The 15,873-nt window shown below is 34.2% G+C and overlaps 2 protein-coding genes across 2 annotated transcripts; both read right to left on the bottom strand.

Moving 5' to 3' along the window:
* Positions 1–4,482: 4,482 nt before the first annotated feature.
* Positions 4,483–7,585, bottom strand: LOC143601170 (uncharacterized). Its single transcript, XM_077078648.1, has 5 exons — positions 7,565–7,585; positions 5,815–5,931; positions 5,652–5,686; positions 4,834–4,934; positions 4,483–4,731 (listed from the first exon to the last, which is right to left on the bottom strand). The coding sequence occupies exons 2-5, from the start codon at positions 5,835–5,837 to the stop codon at positions 4,642–4,644; spliced, it is 249 nt and encodes an 82-aa protein (XP_076934763.1). The 5' UTR covers positions 5,838–5,931; positions 7,565–7,585; the 3' UTR covers positions 4,483–4,641.
* A 3,799-nt stretch (positions 7,586–11,384) lies between these two features.
* Positions 11,385–12,665, bottom strand: LOC143601172 (E3 ubiquitin-protein ligase PUB23-like). Its single transcript, XM_077078649.1, has one exon. The coding sequence runs from the start codon at positions 12,642–12,644 to the stop codon at positions 11,385–11,387; it is 1,260 nt and encodes a 419-aa protein (XP_076934764.1). The 5' UTR covers positions 12,645–12,665.
* Positions 12,666–15,873: the final 3,208 nt, after the last annotated feature.

Genomic DNA, 15,873 nt, shown 5'->3' with positions numbered 1-15,873 from the left:
CGAGTCATGATTTCTCATGAAAATTTTGGTCTTAATGGATGAAGTACGTAAGTCTCATTTATCTTTTGTTAAATTCTCATTTCTATGATAACAAAAGGTTGTGAAATTTGTAGCATCGCTTAGTTTTATCTTATAAGGTTTCTATTCAGATAATAACGACCGATAATATGATAGTTTTAGTTAGTAGTGACTTTGTTTTGGTCATTTAAAACCTTATAACTGTCAAAATGTAGCTTTAGTATTGATACTAAATTCTGAGTAAACTCTAGAATGTTTAAGGTATCATAAAGCTTAATACAAAACAGCTTTTATGGTTCTTACAACCTTAACATTAAATGAGTCACTGACTCTCATCTTAATTATTATCGATTTCTGATAAGGAAACGTATAAAACTAAACTCAACTAACATGTGTTAATAGGGATATTAATATTAGTGGAGTTAAATATCATTAATTGGTAACTACCTTTCTTAGCCAACTGTTCCCTTGAGGTATGGATAGTCTCTTTGCTCGTGCCTAGTCTAATGGCATGATTTTGCAGTGAGACTTTCCCTTTGAGAACTTAGAGCTGGAAGCAGTACTTGTATTTTGTTTCAAGACTTTAGAACTATCCTCTTTTAAGGTTTAGTGGTAATAAGGTGAATAACATTTGATTTTCAATTTTAGGCATTCCTTTTCCTGTACATATATTGCTAGCAACACACTCAGTTTCCTTTAGTACTTCTGAGTGTTATAGTTGATTCTTAAGGCATCTAATTGTACTGGTGGAAAAGTAATACACTGAAAAGACTTCATTAAGTTCCATGTATAAGCTCTCAGTTTATGGGTCATGGAATTAAATATTAGGATGTATTCACAAATGCCAATTAACCTTTTTATTTAGAATTAGAGTGTTTTGCATGCATCTTAGGAATTGTTTTGATTCTATTATTTCCATAGAAGAAAAAAAAACGTTAGTCTTAGGAATTTTAGAATCCGTAATTGCTCACCTGATAGGAATCATGTAAGGAGTTCTTGATTATCATAAGAGACATATTTATTTATCCCACTGATTATGCTCAAGTGTTTTTCTGTAATACTTTTATCAGAATGAGCAGTAAGAATTTCAAGTCTTTAAGGATAATCAAGACTTAAAAGGGCAAATTTTATAAGACCCTTTTAGAAGCAAAACTCTTCTTAGGTTTTGTAATAAGAGTGGATGATTTAGGTTTGAGATTCAAACTTTATAGAAGAATTTTAGAGTGATTTATGTTATGGGTAATCTAATAAGGCAGACTGAAATTAGGATCATTAATGAAGGATCATTAATGTAAGGATTATTATGAAGATGTGATAATTTTAAGTATAACACCAAAATTAATTTTATTATACTTAAATAAAATAGATCACCGTTGGGCAGAAAATGTATTATTTAAGTATAAAATTCTTGTGCGAAAATAATTGTAACAAATCACCGTTGGGCAGAATTGGAACAATCAAGTTGTTATGCACAAGGTAAGTTTGCAATACATAAATGTAACAAATCACCGTTGGGCAGAATTGAGACATTTAAGGTATTTAAGGCAAAGTTAATGTCATTTGAGTATCTAGCAATTTTAAGATACTCATCTTTTAGATGACTATGCTTAGTTAGACTAAAACAACTTTGTTAAGCTACCACATCACCATTGGGCAGAAGTGAACTCATGAAGTGTTGTTTAAGTTAAGCAAAACTAAAGTCATGCGAATGTCTGATAATGTTAGGACATACACTTTTAAGTGACATACTTAATTAGACTTAAATAACAATATTAGGTTACACATCACCGTTGGGCAGAAGTGAACTATAAGTGTTATTTAAGTTAAGTAATTTAACGGAGCAGGGCCCCTTAATCAGTTAGGTTATATATAAGGGTTTCTGATCATTTCGCAACATGTAAGATATAAGTAAAGTTGCGATTTCTTCGAAGTGATGTTGCGAATTTGGTTAGGGGATTTTAGATGTTGCGAACAGTGCAGTCATAAGTAATGTTGCGATTGATGTTTTATAAGAGATGTTGCGAATGATGTTGTTATGAGAGATGTTGCGAATGGAGTTGTTGTGATGTAATCAGCATTGTTGCGATTTAAAGCACTCGCAACATAATTGTTGCGATTAAGAGTACTCGCAACATCCTGTGATTTTATGGGCTGATCGCAACATCAATAGGTAATACTCGCAACATCTTGCAAAATTAGCTCGTCGCAACATCTTAAGTAATACTCGCAACATCTTAAGGTTCGCAACATTAGTGACTTTTCGCAACATATGTCCCTTCCAACATTCTGTGATGCTAGGTTCTGATCGCAACATAATTAGTGGACATTCGCAACATGTTACTCGCAAGATAATATGTAATTCTCGCAACATCATGCGATTTCGCAACATTTCATTTGTTGCGATTAGAGTCCAGTTGTTGCGAATAGATGCCTTGATTCGCAACATTAGCAGAATTCGAAAAGAATAATCAACCTGATAACCTTTTCCTAATTTTAAGGGATTTGGGAGATTCTGTTATAAAGTTTTAGATTATCTCAAAATTTAATAAGATTTCAAAATTATATCTTTTATCTTATTTAAAAGATTTTGAAATTAAACTTAGAGATAATATTATCTCTTTAAAGTTTTAGATTATCTCTAATTTTAATAAGATTTCAAAATTATATCTTTTATTTTATATTAAAGATTTTGAAATTAAACTTAGAGATAATATTATTTCTTTAAAGTTTTAGATTATCTCTAATTTTAATAAGATTTCAAAATTATATTTTTTATTTTATTTAAAAGATTTTGAAATTAAACTTAGAGATAATATTATCTCTTTAACATATTTCATTTTCCCAAGTTAATCCTAATTAAGGTTAGTTTTCGAAAATTATGATGTTCTTCAAGAACATCTTCGAAAAAAACAAGAACAGTTTCAAGAATTTTACGAAACTGTTTTCGATTATATTATCAGATTTAATACTGGAATCGAAATCTGAAAGTTTTGTAAAACAGATTTCGAAAAAAAACAGGTTTTTATAATGAACAGGTTTTAATCAGACCTAACAATTCGTTAGAAGTAATACGAACATCAGATCCAATCAGTTTTATGATGATGATCAAAACCGTAAACTTAAGGGTTTTAATCAAAAACTCGTTTCCTATTTTAATTCCAGTTTTTATGGACATCGAAGAAACTGATTAATCAACATCATGCTCTGATACCACATGTTGATCAGTTTCTATAATCAATGATATAATGGAAACAAGGAAATATGTAATACCTGATAATCCAGTGATGTTTGAGATTGACATCTTCTTAATCTGATCGAGTTCCCCTTTAGGGTGTATGGTTAGGATGGAGATTAGGTGTTCTTGATGAACACGATTTGAGAGAGAGAGGTAGGGGATGATTCTTATGGTGTTATTATTCATCATTAGTTATTAACCTCTCTAGTAAGCTCTCTATATATACACCCAAGGGGAAACCCTATTAATGTTAGTAAGGGTAATTCCGTCCATCAAGGATTTACCAGTTATAAACATAAGGTTATTTAGGTCAATGATCAATAATAAGATAAATAATTATAAGGGCCATATATAAATATATATAAAATATATATTTATTCTAACATGTGTGTTTTTAGGTTTTTGTATTCCATAGGACGGATTTTGACCGCCTAGGACCGATTTTATACCACTAGGACCAACTATGATCGATTTTGACCAACTGGTGCCCGGTGCCTCAGATTAGCCAAAATCAAGGTACATGGGTTCTGCCTAGACGCCGATTAATCGGCCTCCTATTAAATAGCACTAGTCAAATAAAAGCATGAAGACACCACCGCCGCCGCCGTCTTCGGTCACCTTCCCCTCTCACGCGGCTAGTAACTTTCGTGAACATTAAGAAAACTGAATGAAAACAAAACACTAAATACAACACAGCATTCTTTAAAGATAACAAAGCAAAATAAAAAAAAAAAATTCAAGAGAACATAAAAAAAACTAACAAAAAAAACATGAGTTTATTAAAATTTATAGACTGTAAAATAACTCTTATAAAGTTCAGAGACAACGTGAATTTGCTTAACAGTTTCTCGACATCAATTGCATTTTTTGTTTATAACTCCTTGTGGACGTATATACATAAAAATTACTGGTATTGAAAAACAATAATAATTAGAGTTACCGGATGTCATGTGACATCCATCAATTGGTGGTGTATAGAAAAGAGAGAATGGATATTAGTGTAAAAATGATGAAGCAAAATTTACTATACAACTGATCGTACACTTTCACTTAAAAATATATATATAAAAATTATGCATTTATCACATAAGCGACATAAATATTTGGGGTTTTCCCATTTTACACACCCCGTTGTATGTGTTAGTAAATGTGAAATAAGGATGAGCAAATTCGGTACTTGTACCGAAATCAAATCTTATACACAAAGTAGACATAAAAATCGTAACAAATGATAGCAAACTGACGTTTATTTCACAAACATTTCATCAAACAATCAAATCTTTATCACAATATCATTGCAAAGCATGATTATCCGACATTTTCAACATTCCAACAACCTAGTAACGATTGTCCGATGTGGGACTCGTAAAGTAGAAAGCTTGTAAAAGTTACTCGGAAAAAACTCCATATGGAAGAAGTGCAGCAGCTACAATCCTGCCTTCCTCGTTTAATATGTTATATGTAGACGACGCGTTTCTCTGCACAAATATGTATCAACGTTATAAATATAAACATATACATATAAACATGCGTCAGATATGTTGCTAAATAAAACAAAATAAAGTGTCGAAAGTTCTTACCGAATCAATGGCCTCTAACTTCATGCCAGTAGAACGAATGAACTTACGTATCTCGGGATCTACAGGTTGGATATATCTTCCAGTTCCAAGTATCAAAATTTCTGGAATAAAACGTGTATGCACCGTCAAGTATGTATGCATCAACAAAAACTTACACAAGTGGCTATCATTACTAGAGCTGTCAATTTATGACACGGACCTGTTAACACGACATGACACGACACAGGTTTTAACATGTTTGGGTTTGAGCTTAACAGGTTTCGTGTCTTAAGCAGGTCGACCTGTTTAAGACATGTTTAAATTCGTTAAAATACTATTAGTAACCTGTGTAGATTTTTATTTTAAAAAATAAATATATATACACTCCTAAAGTCTTAAACCTAAAGTCATACTAACAATCGGCATTTCATTAATGCCAGTCAGAACCCGATATTATGTTTTTTATGGATGTTATGCTTTGCTTATATGGTTTTTTGTTTCACGTATGTTATGATTTTGTCGTCTTTTGTTTCAAGTATGTTATGGATTTGTGGTTTTTTGTTTCAAATATGTTATGGATTATCTATTCATCAAGACTTTTATGCTCGTTTTGAATATTTTGGTTTCGTTACACATGTATTATTCATTGTGTCTTTAAACAGGTCTTAACAGGTTAACCTGCTACTAAACAGGTTCGTGTTCGTGTTCGTGTTTAGCACGACAGGTCATCGTGTCTTGTCGTGTCGTGTCCGACATGTTATGACAGCCCTAATCATAACTAAAAGACGGCACAAATTTAGACATAGATTATGAGCATCAAAGTACCAAATCAACTTTACCTGGTACGGGTCGCACTGCTTGGAAGATGGATAGGCTGCAAAGAATAAAATGACAAGTATTATGTCAGATGAAGCTATGAACACATATTAACAAATAATATCCGGTTATATCTGACATTTTTTTTGAAAGGATAGTAAATAGTTTAAATGATTTAATGCATACCTGTCTATAGTTATATCTGACATTTTTTTTGGAGTCCATGACAATAGCAAGTTACCGACACAGAGCAAACTGCCTTCATATTCTACTCCATTAACAGTGAATCCAGTATCAGTATACCTAAAAAGTAAAAACAGATACAAATAATCAATAACGAGCATCCAAACATATAGAAGATAAATCCTAGTTAGTGATAAATTATTAACCGAGCCTAGCCTGAGCTTGACTAATTCGAGCTCGGCCCGTAAGTTGTTCTTCAAGCTCGAGCTCAGCACGTATATTATTTATTAACTAATTTAATATATTACTTTCTTATCTTTATATATTTTAAGAAAAACCTTAATGAGCCTAAGCCTAAGCACGGCTCGAGCTCGTGTGCAAGAACTTAAACTAGCCAAAGCTCGACTCGAGCTTGGATGTGTAGTATGAAATTAACACATGGAAGTCCAAAAGAAACAATATAATCCTAATTAGTCATAACTAATCTTAACTACCATTTACAAATCACACAACAATAACTCATTTTAAAATCATAAAATTAGGTTCAATCAACACAACAATATAATGACATCATAAATATAGGTTTAATCAGAACCCTTGAAATCACAATTGATCTTCGGGACGTTGTCGAAAAGAGTCGAGAGTTTTCATGCTTGACCCGAGCCCGAGCTCAAGTCTTGTGTATTTTTAAGTTTTAACTGTTTTGGACTTCTATGTATTAATTTCACACTGCACATCCGAGTTTCGGTTTGTTTAAGGTAGCACACGAGCTTGAGCTGAGCTTAGGCTCGTTTAAGGTTTTTCCCAAAATATATAAAAATAATTAGAAACATATATAAATTAATTAATAAATAATAAACGTTCCTAGTTCTAGCTTGTAAAACTATTCACTAACTGAGCTCGTTTAAAAACTACTTACGAGACGAGCTAGAGCCTAGACAACCTCACAAGTCTGGGCTCGGCTCGTTTAAATATTAATCCCTAATTATATAAAACCAATACAAAGAAACAACATAAATCTAATTAGTCATAAAATTACCAATCACACAACTCATTTCAAAATCATACAATTAAGTCTAATCAGCAATCAACAAAATCATGAAACCATAAAATTAGGTTAATTCAGAACTCTTGAAATCGCAAATGATCTTCATAAATGTTGTTGAAAAGAGTTGAGCCTTTTCAAGCTTCGAGCTCAAGCTTTGTACAGGAAGCTCGTTTAGGCTCGTCAAGCCTTAACGGGTCTAGTGTGTTTTTAAATTTTACCTGTTTTGGACTTCTATGCATTAATTACACACTGCACAGCATAGTTTCGGCTCATTTGAGGTAGCACACAAGCTTGAGCTGCGCGTAGGCTCGTTTAAGATTTTTCTCAAAATATGTATAATAATAAAAAATATATAAATTAATAAATAAATAAATAACAAACAGTTGAGCCCGAGAAAGTCTAAGCTTGAAAAATTATTCACTAACCAAGCTCGAGCTTTAGAAATAGAGCTCCAAACAAGCCAAAGTCGAGCTTTAAAAACCACTTACGAGACAAGCTAGAGCCTAGACAAGCTTGACTCGTTTAAAATATAAATCCCTAATTATACAAAACCAATACAAAGAAACAACAGAACCCTAATTAGTCACAACTAATCCTAATTAACAATAACAATCACACAACAACAACTCGTTTTAAAAGCATACAATTTAGTCTAATCAACCCTCAACAATATCATGAAATCATAAATATAGGTTTAATCAGAACCCTTGAAATCGCAATTGATCTTCAGGACGTGGTCGAAAAGAGTCGAGCCTTTTCAAGCTCGACCCGAGCCCGAGCTCTGTGTATTTTTAAGTTTTAACTGTTTTGGACTTCTATGTATTAATTTCACACTGCACTGCAGAGTTTCGGCTCGTTTAAGGTAGCACACGAGCTTAGGCTCGTTTAAGGTGTTTCCCAAAATACAGAAAAATAATTAGAAACATATTCAAATTAACTAATACATAATAAACGATCTGAGTCCGAGCTTGTAAAACTATTCACTAACTGAGCTCAAGCTTTAGAAATAGAGCTCCAAACAAGCCAAACTCAAGCTTTAAAACCTACTTACGAGACGAGCGAGAGCCTAGACAAGCTCGGGCTCCGCTCATTTACTCCCCCCCCCCTATTTTAATCCCTAATTATGTAAACCAATAAAACCCTAATTAGTCAAAACTAATCTTAGTTACCGAGCTCAAGCCTTGTATGGGCAGATTGTTTAGGCTCGTCAAGCCTTAACGAGCCTTATGCATTTTTAAGTTTTACTCGTTTTAAACTTCTATGTATTAATTTCACGCTGCAAAGCCGAGCTCGAGCCTACTTTCGGCTCATTTCAGGTAGTACACGAGCTCGACCAGAGCTTAGGCTCATTTAAGGTTTCTTTCCCAAATATATAAAAATTATTAAAACTTATATAATAATTCACAAAATAATAAACGAACCGAGCCCGAGCCGAGTCCGACTGTCCGAGCTTGAAAAACTACTCACTTGCCAAGCTCGAGCTTTAGAAATACAGCTCCAAACGAGCCGAACTCGAGCTTTAAAAAACTTTTTCAAGCTCGAGCCTTGCATGGGAAGCTCGTTTTAGGCTCGTCTAGCCTTAACAAGCCTTATGTATTTTAAGTTTTACCCGTTTTAAACTTCTATGTATTAATTTCACACTACAAAGCCGAGCTCGAGCCTACTTTCGGCTCATTTAAGGTAGCACACGAGCTCGACCCAAGCTTAGGCTCATTTAAGGTTTTTCCCAAAAATATAAATATTATTAAAATATATAAATTAATTAACAAATAATAAACTATCCGCCCCCGAGCTTGAAATACTATTCATGAGCCGAGCTCAAGCTTTAACTACCAATCACAACAACAAAAACCCATTTCAAAAATCACAAAATTAGCTCTAATAAACACCCAAAACATCATAAAGACCATAACTTTAGGTTTAATTTGTACCCTTGAAATCGCAATTAGTCTTCGGGAACGTTATCAATGAGATTAACTTGATCGTACAACGAAAACCCACGTCTGAGTGACGGCAATCTTTGTGGAATTGACGGCCGTAACGCTCGCATTAACGTCGGCAGCGTCGCCACCGCTTTCTGCCGTATCACCATCGTTTCAATTTGGGGATTAATTTTGACTTCCGGCGTTGACCATTTTATTTTTATTATTAACGTTGTGGTGTGTTGCTTTTCGGGTCATGTAAATTAAAGTAATTACATATTGCATCCTCTTACTTTTCACTTTTTAGTGAAAACTAATCGAGCCGAGTTACTTGAGCTCTGATAGATAAAAAGCTCAAAACAAGTTTAGCTTTCGTGACGCTCTCATTGGTGTTAGCAGCGTCACCATCGCTTTCTGCAGCACGCCATCGTTTCATTTGGGGATTCTGACTTCCGACGTTGACCAATTTATTATTATTATTATTATTATTATTATTATTATTATTATTATTATTATTAACTTGTGGTGGTTTGTTGTCAGGGTCACATACTTTAAAGCAGTTTTGTAAAAATCGGATTCCAAGGCCAACTAGTCGGCCTGGATTAGTCGGAGGCGGTCAAAGTCGGTCAAAAGTCGGACTAAGTCGGGCTAGGCGGTCGAAAGTTGGGCTAGGAAAAGTCGGACAAAAAGTCGGGCTTGGCGGTCAAAAGTCGGGCTAGGCGGTCAAAGGTTCTCTAAAAGCCAGTTAAAAGTCATTCAAAAGCTGCTGAGTCAGCTAGAGTACCCTTTTGACGTGAATTATGCTTTTTTGACAAATATAAAATGTCCAAAATTAATTTTCATTATAATTATCATGTCCAAGTACTCCCCAAGTACTCCGACTACTCCCAACTCTCCAGTCGCCTGCCTATGGTTTGCCTAGCGACTTTTGCAACATTGCTTCAAAGTAATTACATATGGCATCCTCTTGGCTTAACTTTATAGTGAAAACTAATCGAGCCGAGTTACTTGCGAGTTTTACTTGAGCTCAGATTGATATAAAGCTCAAAACAAGTTCAACTTCTATGACGCTCTTATTAATGTTGGCAGCGTCGCCACCGCTTTCTGCCGCACCACCATCATTTCAATTTAGGGATTTTGACTTCTGCCGTTGACAAACTTATTATTATTAACAAGTGGTGTGTTCCTATTTTGGGGTCACATACTTTAAAGTAATTGCCTATGGCAACCTCTTAGTTTTAACTTTTTAGTGAAAACTAACCGAGTCGTGTTACTCGCGAGTTTTACTTGAGCTCAGATCGATATAAAGCTCAAAACAAGTTCAGGTACCGTGACGCTCTTGTTAATGTCGGCAACGTCGTCACCGCTTTCTGCCACACAACCATCATTTCAATTTGGGGATTTTGACTTCCGGAGTTGACCGCTTTTATAAGTTATTATTAGGTCTTATTATTATTATGTTATTATTCACTTTGTGGTGTTTTGATGTTTGGGTTGCGTACTTTCTAACTAACTACATACATATTATACATATTGAGTCTTCTTACTTTTTAACTTTTTAGTAAAAAGTAACGACGTAAATAAGCCGAGCTTTTTAGAGCTTGAGCTCGAATAAATCTTGTTTAGTTTTCGAGTTTGAGTTCGAGCTCGAGCCTTATATGAAAAGCTCGTTTAGGCTTGCCACTGTTGTGTAATTTTTAAGTTTAACTTTTTTTGGACCTCTATGTATTAACTTCAAGCTGCATTGTCGAGATCGAGCCGAGTTTTGCCTCGTTTATATATATATATATATATATATAAATTAAAGAGTAGTAAAGAGCCTAGCTCGATCTTAAAAAAAAACAACTCATGATCTAAGCCGGAACTCTAGAAAAGAGCTCGAAACAAGTGAAGCTTGAGCTCTCGTAACTGAAAACGAGCCGATCTCGAGCCTAGTCGGGCTTAAGCTCATATCGGCTTGTTTATACTCCTTGTGAAAACTACACTCAGAAAGTCTTTTTTCCAAAATTTTTACAAACATTAAATAACAGTGAAAATAGGGATGGGAAAAAAGTTGACTTTGAAATGATAAGTATATAGTTATATGATAATTATAAAGTTTTTTTTTTACCTTGTTGGGCATCGTATTAGGTGATACCCTACTTGGTTACCTGCATTGAAGTCGAATATGTTAAAATGTTACATAATTGTTAATAAAATATAATAAATGATATAGCGCGACGCTTTAGAAAGTTGAAATAATTTAGAGATACGCTAAAAGCGTGGTTGATCAATACTTCACATTTTAATTCGATTTATGAGGTGAGTTTAAGATCTATTTTCAGGTAACCATATAAAATCACAAGCATTTCGAGATTTAACTTATTAATATATATAAAACACACAATTATGCTCTTTAAGTTATTTAATTACAAGAACAATATGTACACTGGTTTCAAACCAAAAAATAAAAAGAAACAAACAAAACCATAGTTTTACATCATCAAATCTCAATTTAACTAGATTTTCCTTCATATATTCTCTAACAAAATATCAGGAATCTTACAAAAGATTTATTCCTCACACACATATTTTTGGTTTTCTAGCATATTTATTATACAAATTCAAATACGATATTCTTTTAATTCACTAGGAAAACAAGGGTATTGACTCCACAAATAGCTATGCTTTTTGAACATATCAACCATCTTGTTCTTTGTTGATGAAGGTTCACTCATATGCATCAACATCACTAGTTTCTTGACCACACCATAGATCAACATATCCTCCAAAACCTTATTTTTCGTTTTCGGGTCATGAAAACTACCTATCAACAAAAATATTTGTACGCAAATCTTCGAAGCTATCTCCGATACATTGAACAATTTGCTTGATACCACGCAAATTTCTAGACCATGTTCGATGAATGCCACCTTTCCATTTGTGCATTCGCATAGTAATTTGATTATGAGTAGTATTTTCTCACACTTGGATCTATTAGATTCTGGTAGAAGCTCAATTAGGGTACACATTGCACCCGCCTCTATGGCCTTTGACCGGCTTTCCTTTGACGAATCCAAAATTTTTATCAATACTTGCAAGGTAAATGAACTTACTTTAGTTGATATCTCATCGGATGCAAGTTCTAAGATGGATTTGAACATACCGATGCCTTGATCATTTAAAATGGCATTCCAATTAAAATCCGAGCTTGCTAGTTTCTTAAGTATAAACATTGTGTAAATCCTAGCTTCTTTACTTCCTCTTTGAAGAATAACAACCATTGACTTCATGAATTCGGGCTTCGAAAACAATTCAATCACTTTCCCATCGCTTTCTTGCAATATAGGAAAATGTTGAAGAACCGCTAAAGCCCCCTCACACGCTCTAAACACCATGAAATCCGCACTTTCAGCTAAAATTTGGATGATTAATTGAAAAACAACTTCTACCCCTCCTAATAGCATGAATTCATGCTTCATCTCATCTCCAACTTCAACTATTTCTTTAAGTTTTTTCAAAGAACTTACCTTAAATGGGGTCGAGTTTAAGGTTTTGAGTAATGACACCATTTCATCCCGCTTGAGCGATGACAAAGGTGAAGTTAAAGTAGTTGAAGAAGACGAAGATGGCAAATGACTATTATGCCATGTGAGGATGAGCCTCTTGAGGGTTTTGTTAGGGGTAATATCGAAATTTTTGATATTTTGCATCGTGGCAGGACAAGTGGTCCTTTTGTAGCTAAAGAACCATTTTTGAATGTTTTTTCGCTCATATGCGACGCCCGTTGAGATGATGACCGGATCGTTCATGATCTCCATGGATATGGGGCATCTAAAATCTTGAGGAAACTCGATTTCTGAATCGTGGTTTGACCGATCCATCGGTGAAGAAGAGTTCAACACCAAGATCAAAGAACTTATTGCTAGATATGTGTATATGAATACATGTTCATATGTGTATACTATATATATACATGTATTTGGAGTTTTGGACAAGTGGGAGAGATTGAAAAGGTATAAAAAAGAAAAGTCAAAGTCAAATAGTGTTTATTTATCAACTAAATGATCATGTGCTAACTGTATAAACCTCATAAATAAATTAAATGAAAGCAACATGGTTGTGGTTGACATTTGAAAGAGTTGATTTTATTTATTAATCATAGATTATGAGAATTTAAGAACTAATATATACATAGTTTATGTAATCACATCCGCTTCCTTATGGTCATGTGTGACCTCATATAACAATTAGAAACCTATAGGATGGAACTACATGTTGACAAAAGGAAAGTGGTATGATTGTAACTTGGTCATGGTTTAGTTTTAAACGTTGATTAATATTGAACTCCATATGATGCTTACCTATTTGTTTATTATAGAATTCACTATTTGTTTATTATAAAATTCATATAAATACATTTATTCAACTCTAGGGTCATAAGAGCAAACCAGACATTCAACAGACGTTCGGTATGAAGTTCGTTTATGTTCGTCCGTTTAATAAACAAACCTGACACGAACAAAAAAAATTTTGTTTGGCAAACTTAACGAACGAAAAAAATTTTGCTTGGCAAACTTAACCAACGAGCATGGGCAGAGGTTGTGCTCGTTCAATAGTGTTCGTGTACGTCCATTTAGTAGTGTTGTGTATGTTGAAATTCCTTAAATAATGAAAAATTTGAAGCTTGTTTCTCGTGAAACACTAGAAGTTTGTGGATTTTAAACTCCAAGACATTATTTTGATATGATTATGTTTCAGTTACTATATTACGTGTTAAGCATTTTCGAATATCATGTGGTGTAATGTTCATTATAGTGTTTATGTTAAGTACTTTGATATGTTTATATTTGTTTTTTTCATTAACATGTTTTATTTTATTTTGTTTATTTTGTCATTTTTTCAGTTTATTGTCTTCAGTTTCCTCTATATCACGATCATGTTTGAGTTAGTTTCTTTTGTGTGTTATTTCCTATATGTACTAGAATTTTAATTAATGAAGTCAGTGATGTTTATGATGAAAAAGTTTTGTTAATTTTCTCATTGGATTTCAACTAAAGTTAATTTTCCCTTCTTGTATTCTATCGTGGCATGATAGATGGTGTTCTTTGGAATCTTTTTTATTTTATAACTAGATTTTAGACCCCGTCGCATTGTGACGGGGATGTTAAGCTTACAAGAGGTGGTATTTTTTACTTAACTAATATGAAGTTAAGCTGCCACCATTGATATGTAGTTGTTTTTGCTTCAAGTTGTATTCACGTCATACTATTCAGTTATATGTTGCATTGGTGGGAGAAAAGTGTTTACAAACGCGTTGCTCTGGGTGTTGAAGCAAGGTACCATCAACATTTGAAAATCAAAACACTAATACAAACACAAAGGAAGCAGTTTCTCTTAACCAAAATATTTGTAAACATCCTTAGCCGAGGCTATCTTTAGATAGAAAAAAAGCATAAGATTAATGCCTTCAAAATTGCGTGTTGCAGCTGGTGATGATGTTAGAGAAACCTGTAATAATGGTTCCTAAAATTTATCCCTGCATGAAGTAATAGCTGTAAATTAGTTGCATCTTTGTTAGGAGTCGTCGTGTTGGGAGTTGTGTTCTTACCTAGCATATGGTTTGCCAAAAAACATGCTTGCTTCACATACCCACATCTTGATTCTTTTTGTCACCGTCACCTGTAAAGGTTTTTTTTGTTACAATTTTGGATATGTTACTTTGAGTTGGTTGTGTATACCAAGTTACTAACCTTGTGACTCCAGTGGCCTTTTTGATATTAAGGCCTTCAGATAGCGCGCTGTCTTCATAGCTTAGACCGAATATTTACCAAAATCTCCTTGTTACACAACAATTTTGGTGGTAATGGAGTGTAATTACCTAAGGCTCAGATCTCCGTCATGGCTGCAAATATGTTGCCACGCCAAATAGCGGGGCATCATCATAGCCTAGATTGAAAATTTAAGTGAGAAACCTAGAACATAAGGCTTGCCAATGTGTGTCTTCCCTGCATATGCCGTTCATTCAAATAGTTTTAACTTCCCTTTGAAGATCAGTAACTAAATATTCAAAATGCAGGGGTATTAAGGAAAAAATCCAAGAAATAAACTGGTTTTCTTGTTTAGATACCTTTATCCCTGATTGAAAACAAATCTTGAAAATAGTTTTCATCCAAGTTCTCATCAGTCAGGTGAACACCAAAAAAGATTGGCTACAAATAACTAACCCTGGAACTGATGAAGCTGATATTGTAACGCAAAACAACAAACCAAGACCTGCATCCAAACATGACACCCAGTTATTTCAATACACAACAATTAACACGTCACTCATTTAATAAAATGAAAAAGACATCCAAACGACAACTAAAATTAGCTAGAAAAAGTATAACTTGGGACTTTCGTCAAACACCTGGTGAGGACCAAACAAACTGAAATTCAATTCGTAACTCTCATCTCTTCACACAGACTAATTTCTCTCCATCTAAAACAGTATTCCATTCATCAAAAATCTAATGCATATACAATGTGATTTTACTTTTCATATGCCAAAAATAAATATTGAAAAATAAGTGTAAAATTTGCAATCAACTTCTATGCATCCGGAACCGTTCATTTATTTTCCAAATGCCTTCAAAATGAAACCCAGTGACAGACAGAGCCGTAACAAACACCACGACACACCGCCGGTAATCACCAACTGAAGAGGTATGCACCCGCCTTAACATCGAGCGGGGCGGGTCAACCCATAAGATATAGACAAGAGGCTTTAAATCAGGATGTCATGAAGACACAAAGCCAAAACCTATGCGCGTGGCGCATATCACATATGCTCACGCGTATCACATATGCTCACGCATCATATATGCTCACGCATATCACATTTGCGCGTGGCGCATCTGCGCGTGGCGCATATCACATATGCTCACGCATATTACATATGCTTGCGCATATCACATCTGCGCATGAAACATCTGCGCGTGAGAATAAAGAGAAGACCTCGCGCATCCCCAGGATAGGCGCATATCACACATGCACATAATCAACCACGTACTTATCCAAATCAGGATAAATACAACCATGATTGTGCTCATCAAACAACTTTCCAGAAGG

This window comes from Bidens hawaiensis, unplaced genomic scaffold (genome assembly GCF_021521415.1).
Source record: "Bidens hawaiensis isolate Kalapana, Puna unplaced genomic scaffold, B.hawaiensis_p1.1 tig00055817_1, whole genome shotgun sequence".
In the NCBI taxonomy this organism is placed as follows: Eukaryota; Viridiplantae; Streptophyta; class Magnoliopsida; order Asterales; family Asteraceae; genus Bidens; species Bidens hawaiensis.
This window is presented reverse-complemented; position numbering and strand designations above follow the sequence as displayed.

What these genes read in the sequence shown, in the direction of transcription:
- LOC143601170 (XM_077078648.1), bottom strand. Translation starts at nt 5,837, where the DNA reads ATGTCAGATATAACTATAGACAG. An exon ending in TCAGATATAACTATAGACAG is followed by an intron (nt 5,687 to 5,814) that starts GTATGCATTAAA and finishes TATTCTTTGCAG; the next exon opens with CCTATCCATCTTCCAAGCAG. An exon ending in AGTTAGAGGCCATTGATTCG is followed by an intron (nt 4,732 to 4,833) that starts GTAAGAACTTTC and finishes ATATTTGTGCAG; the next exon opens with AGAAACGCGTCGTCTACATA.
- LOC143601172 (XM_077078649.1), bottom strand. Translation starts at nt 12,644, where the DNA reads ATGGATCGGTCAAACCACGATTCAGAAATCGAGTTTCCTCAAGATTTT.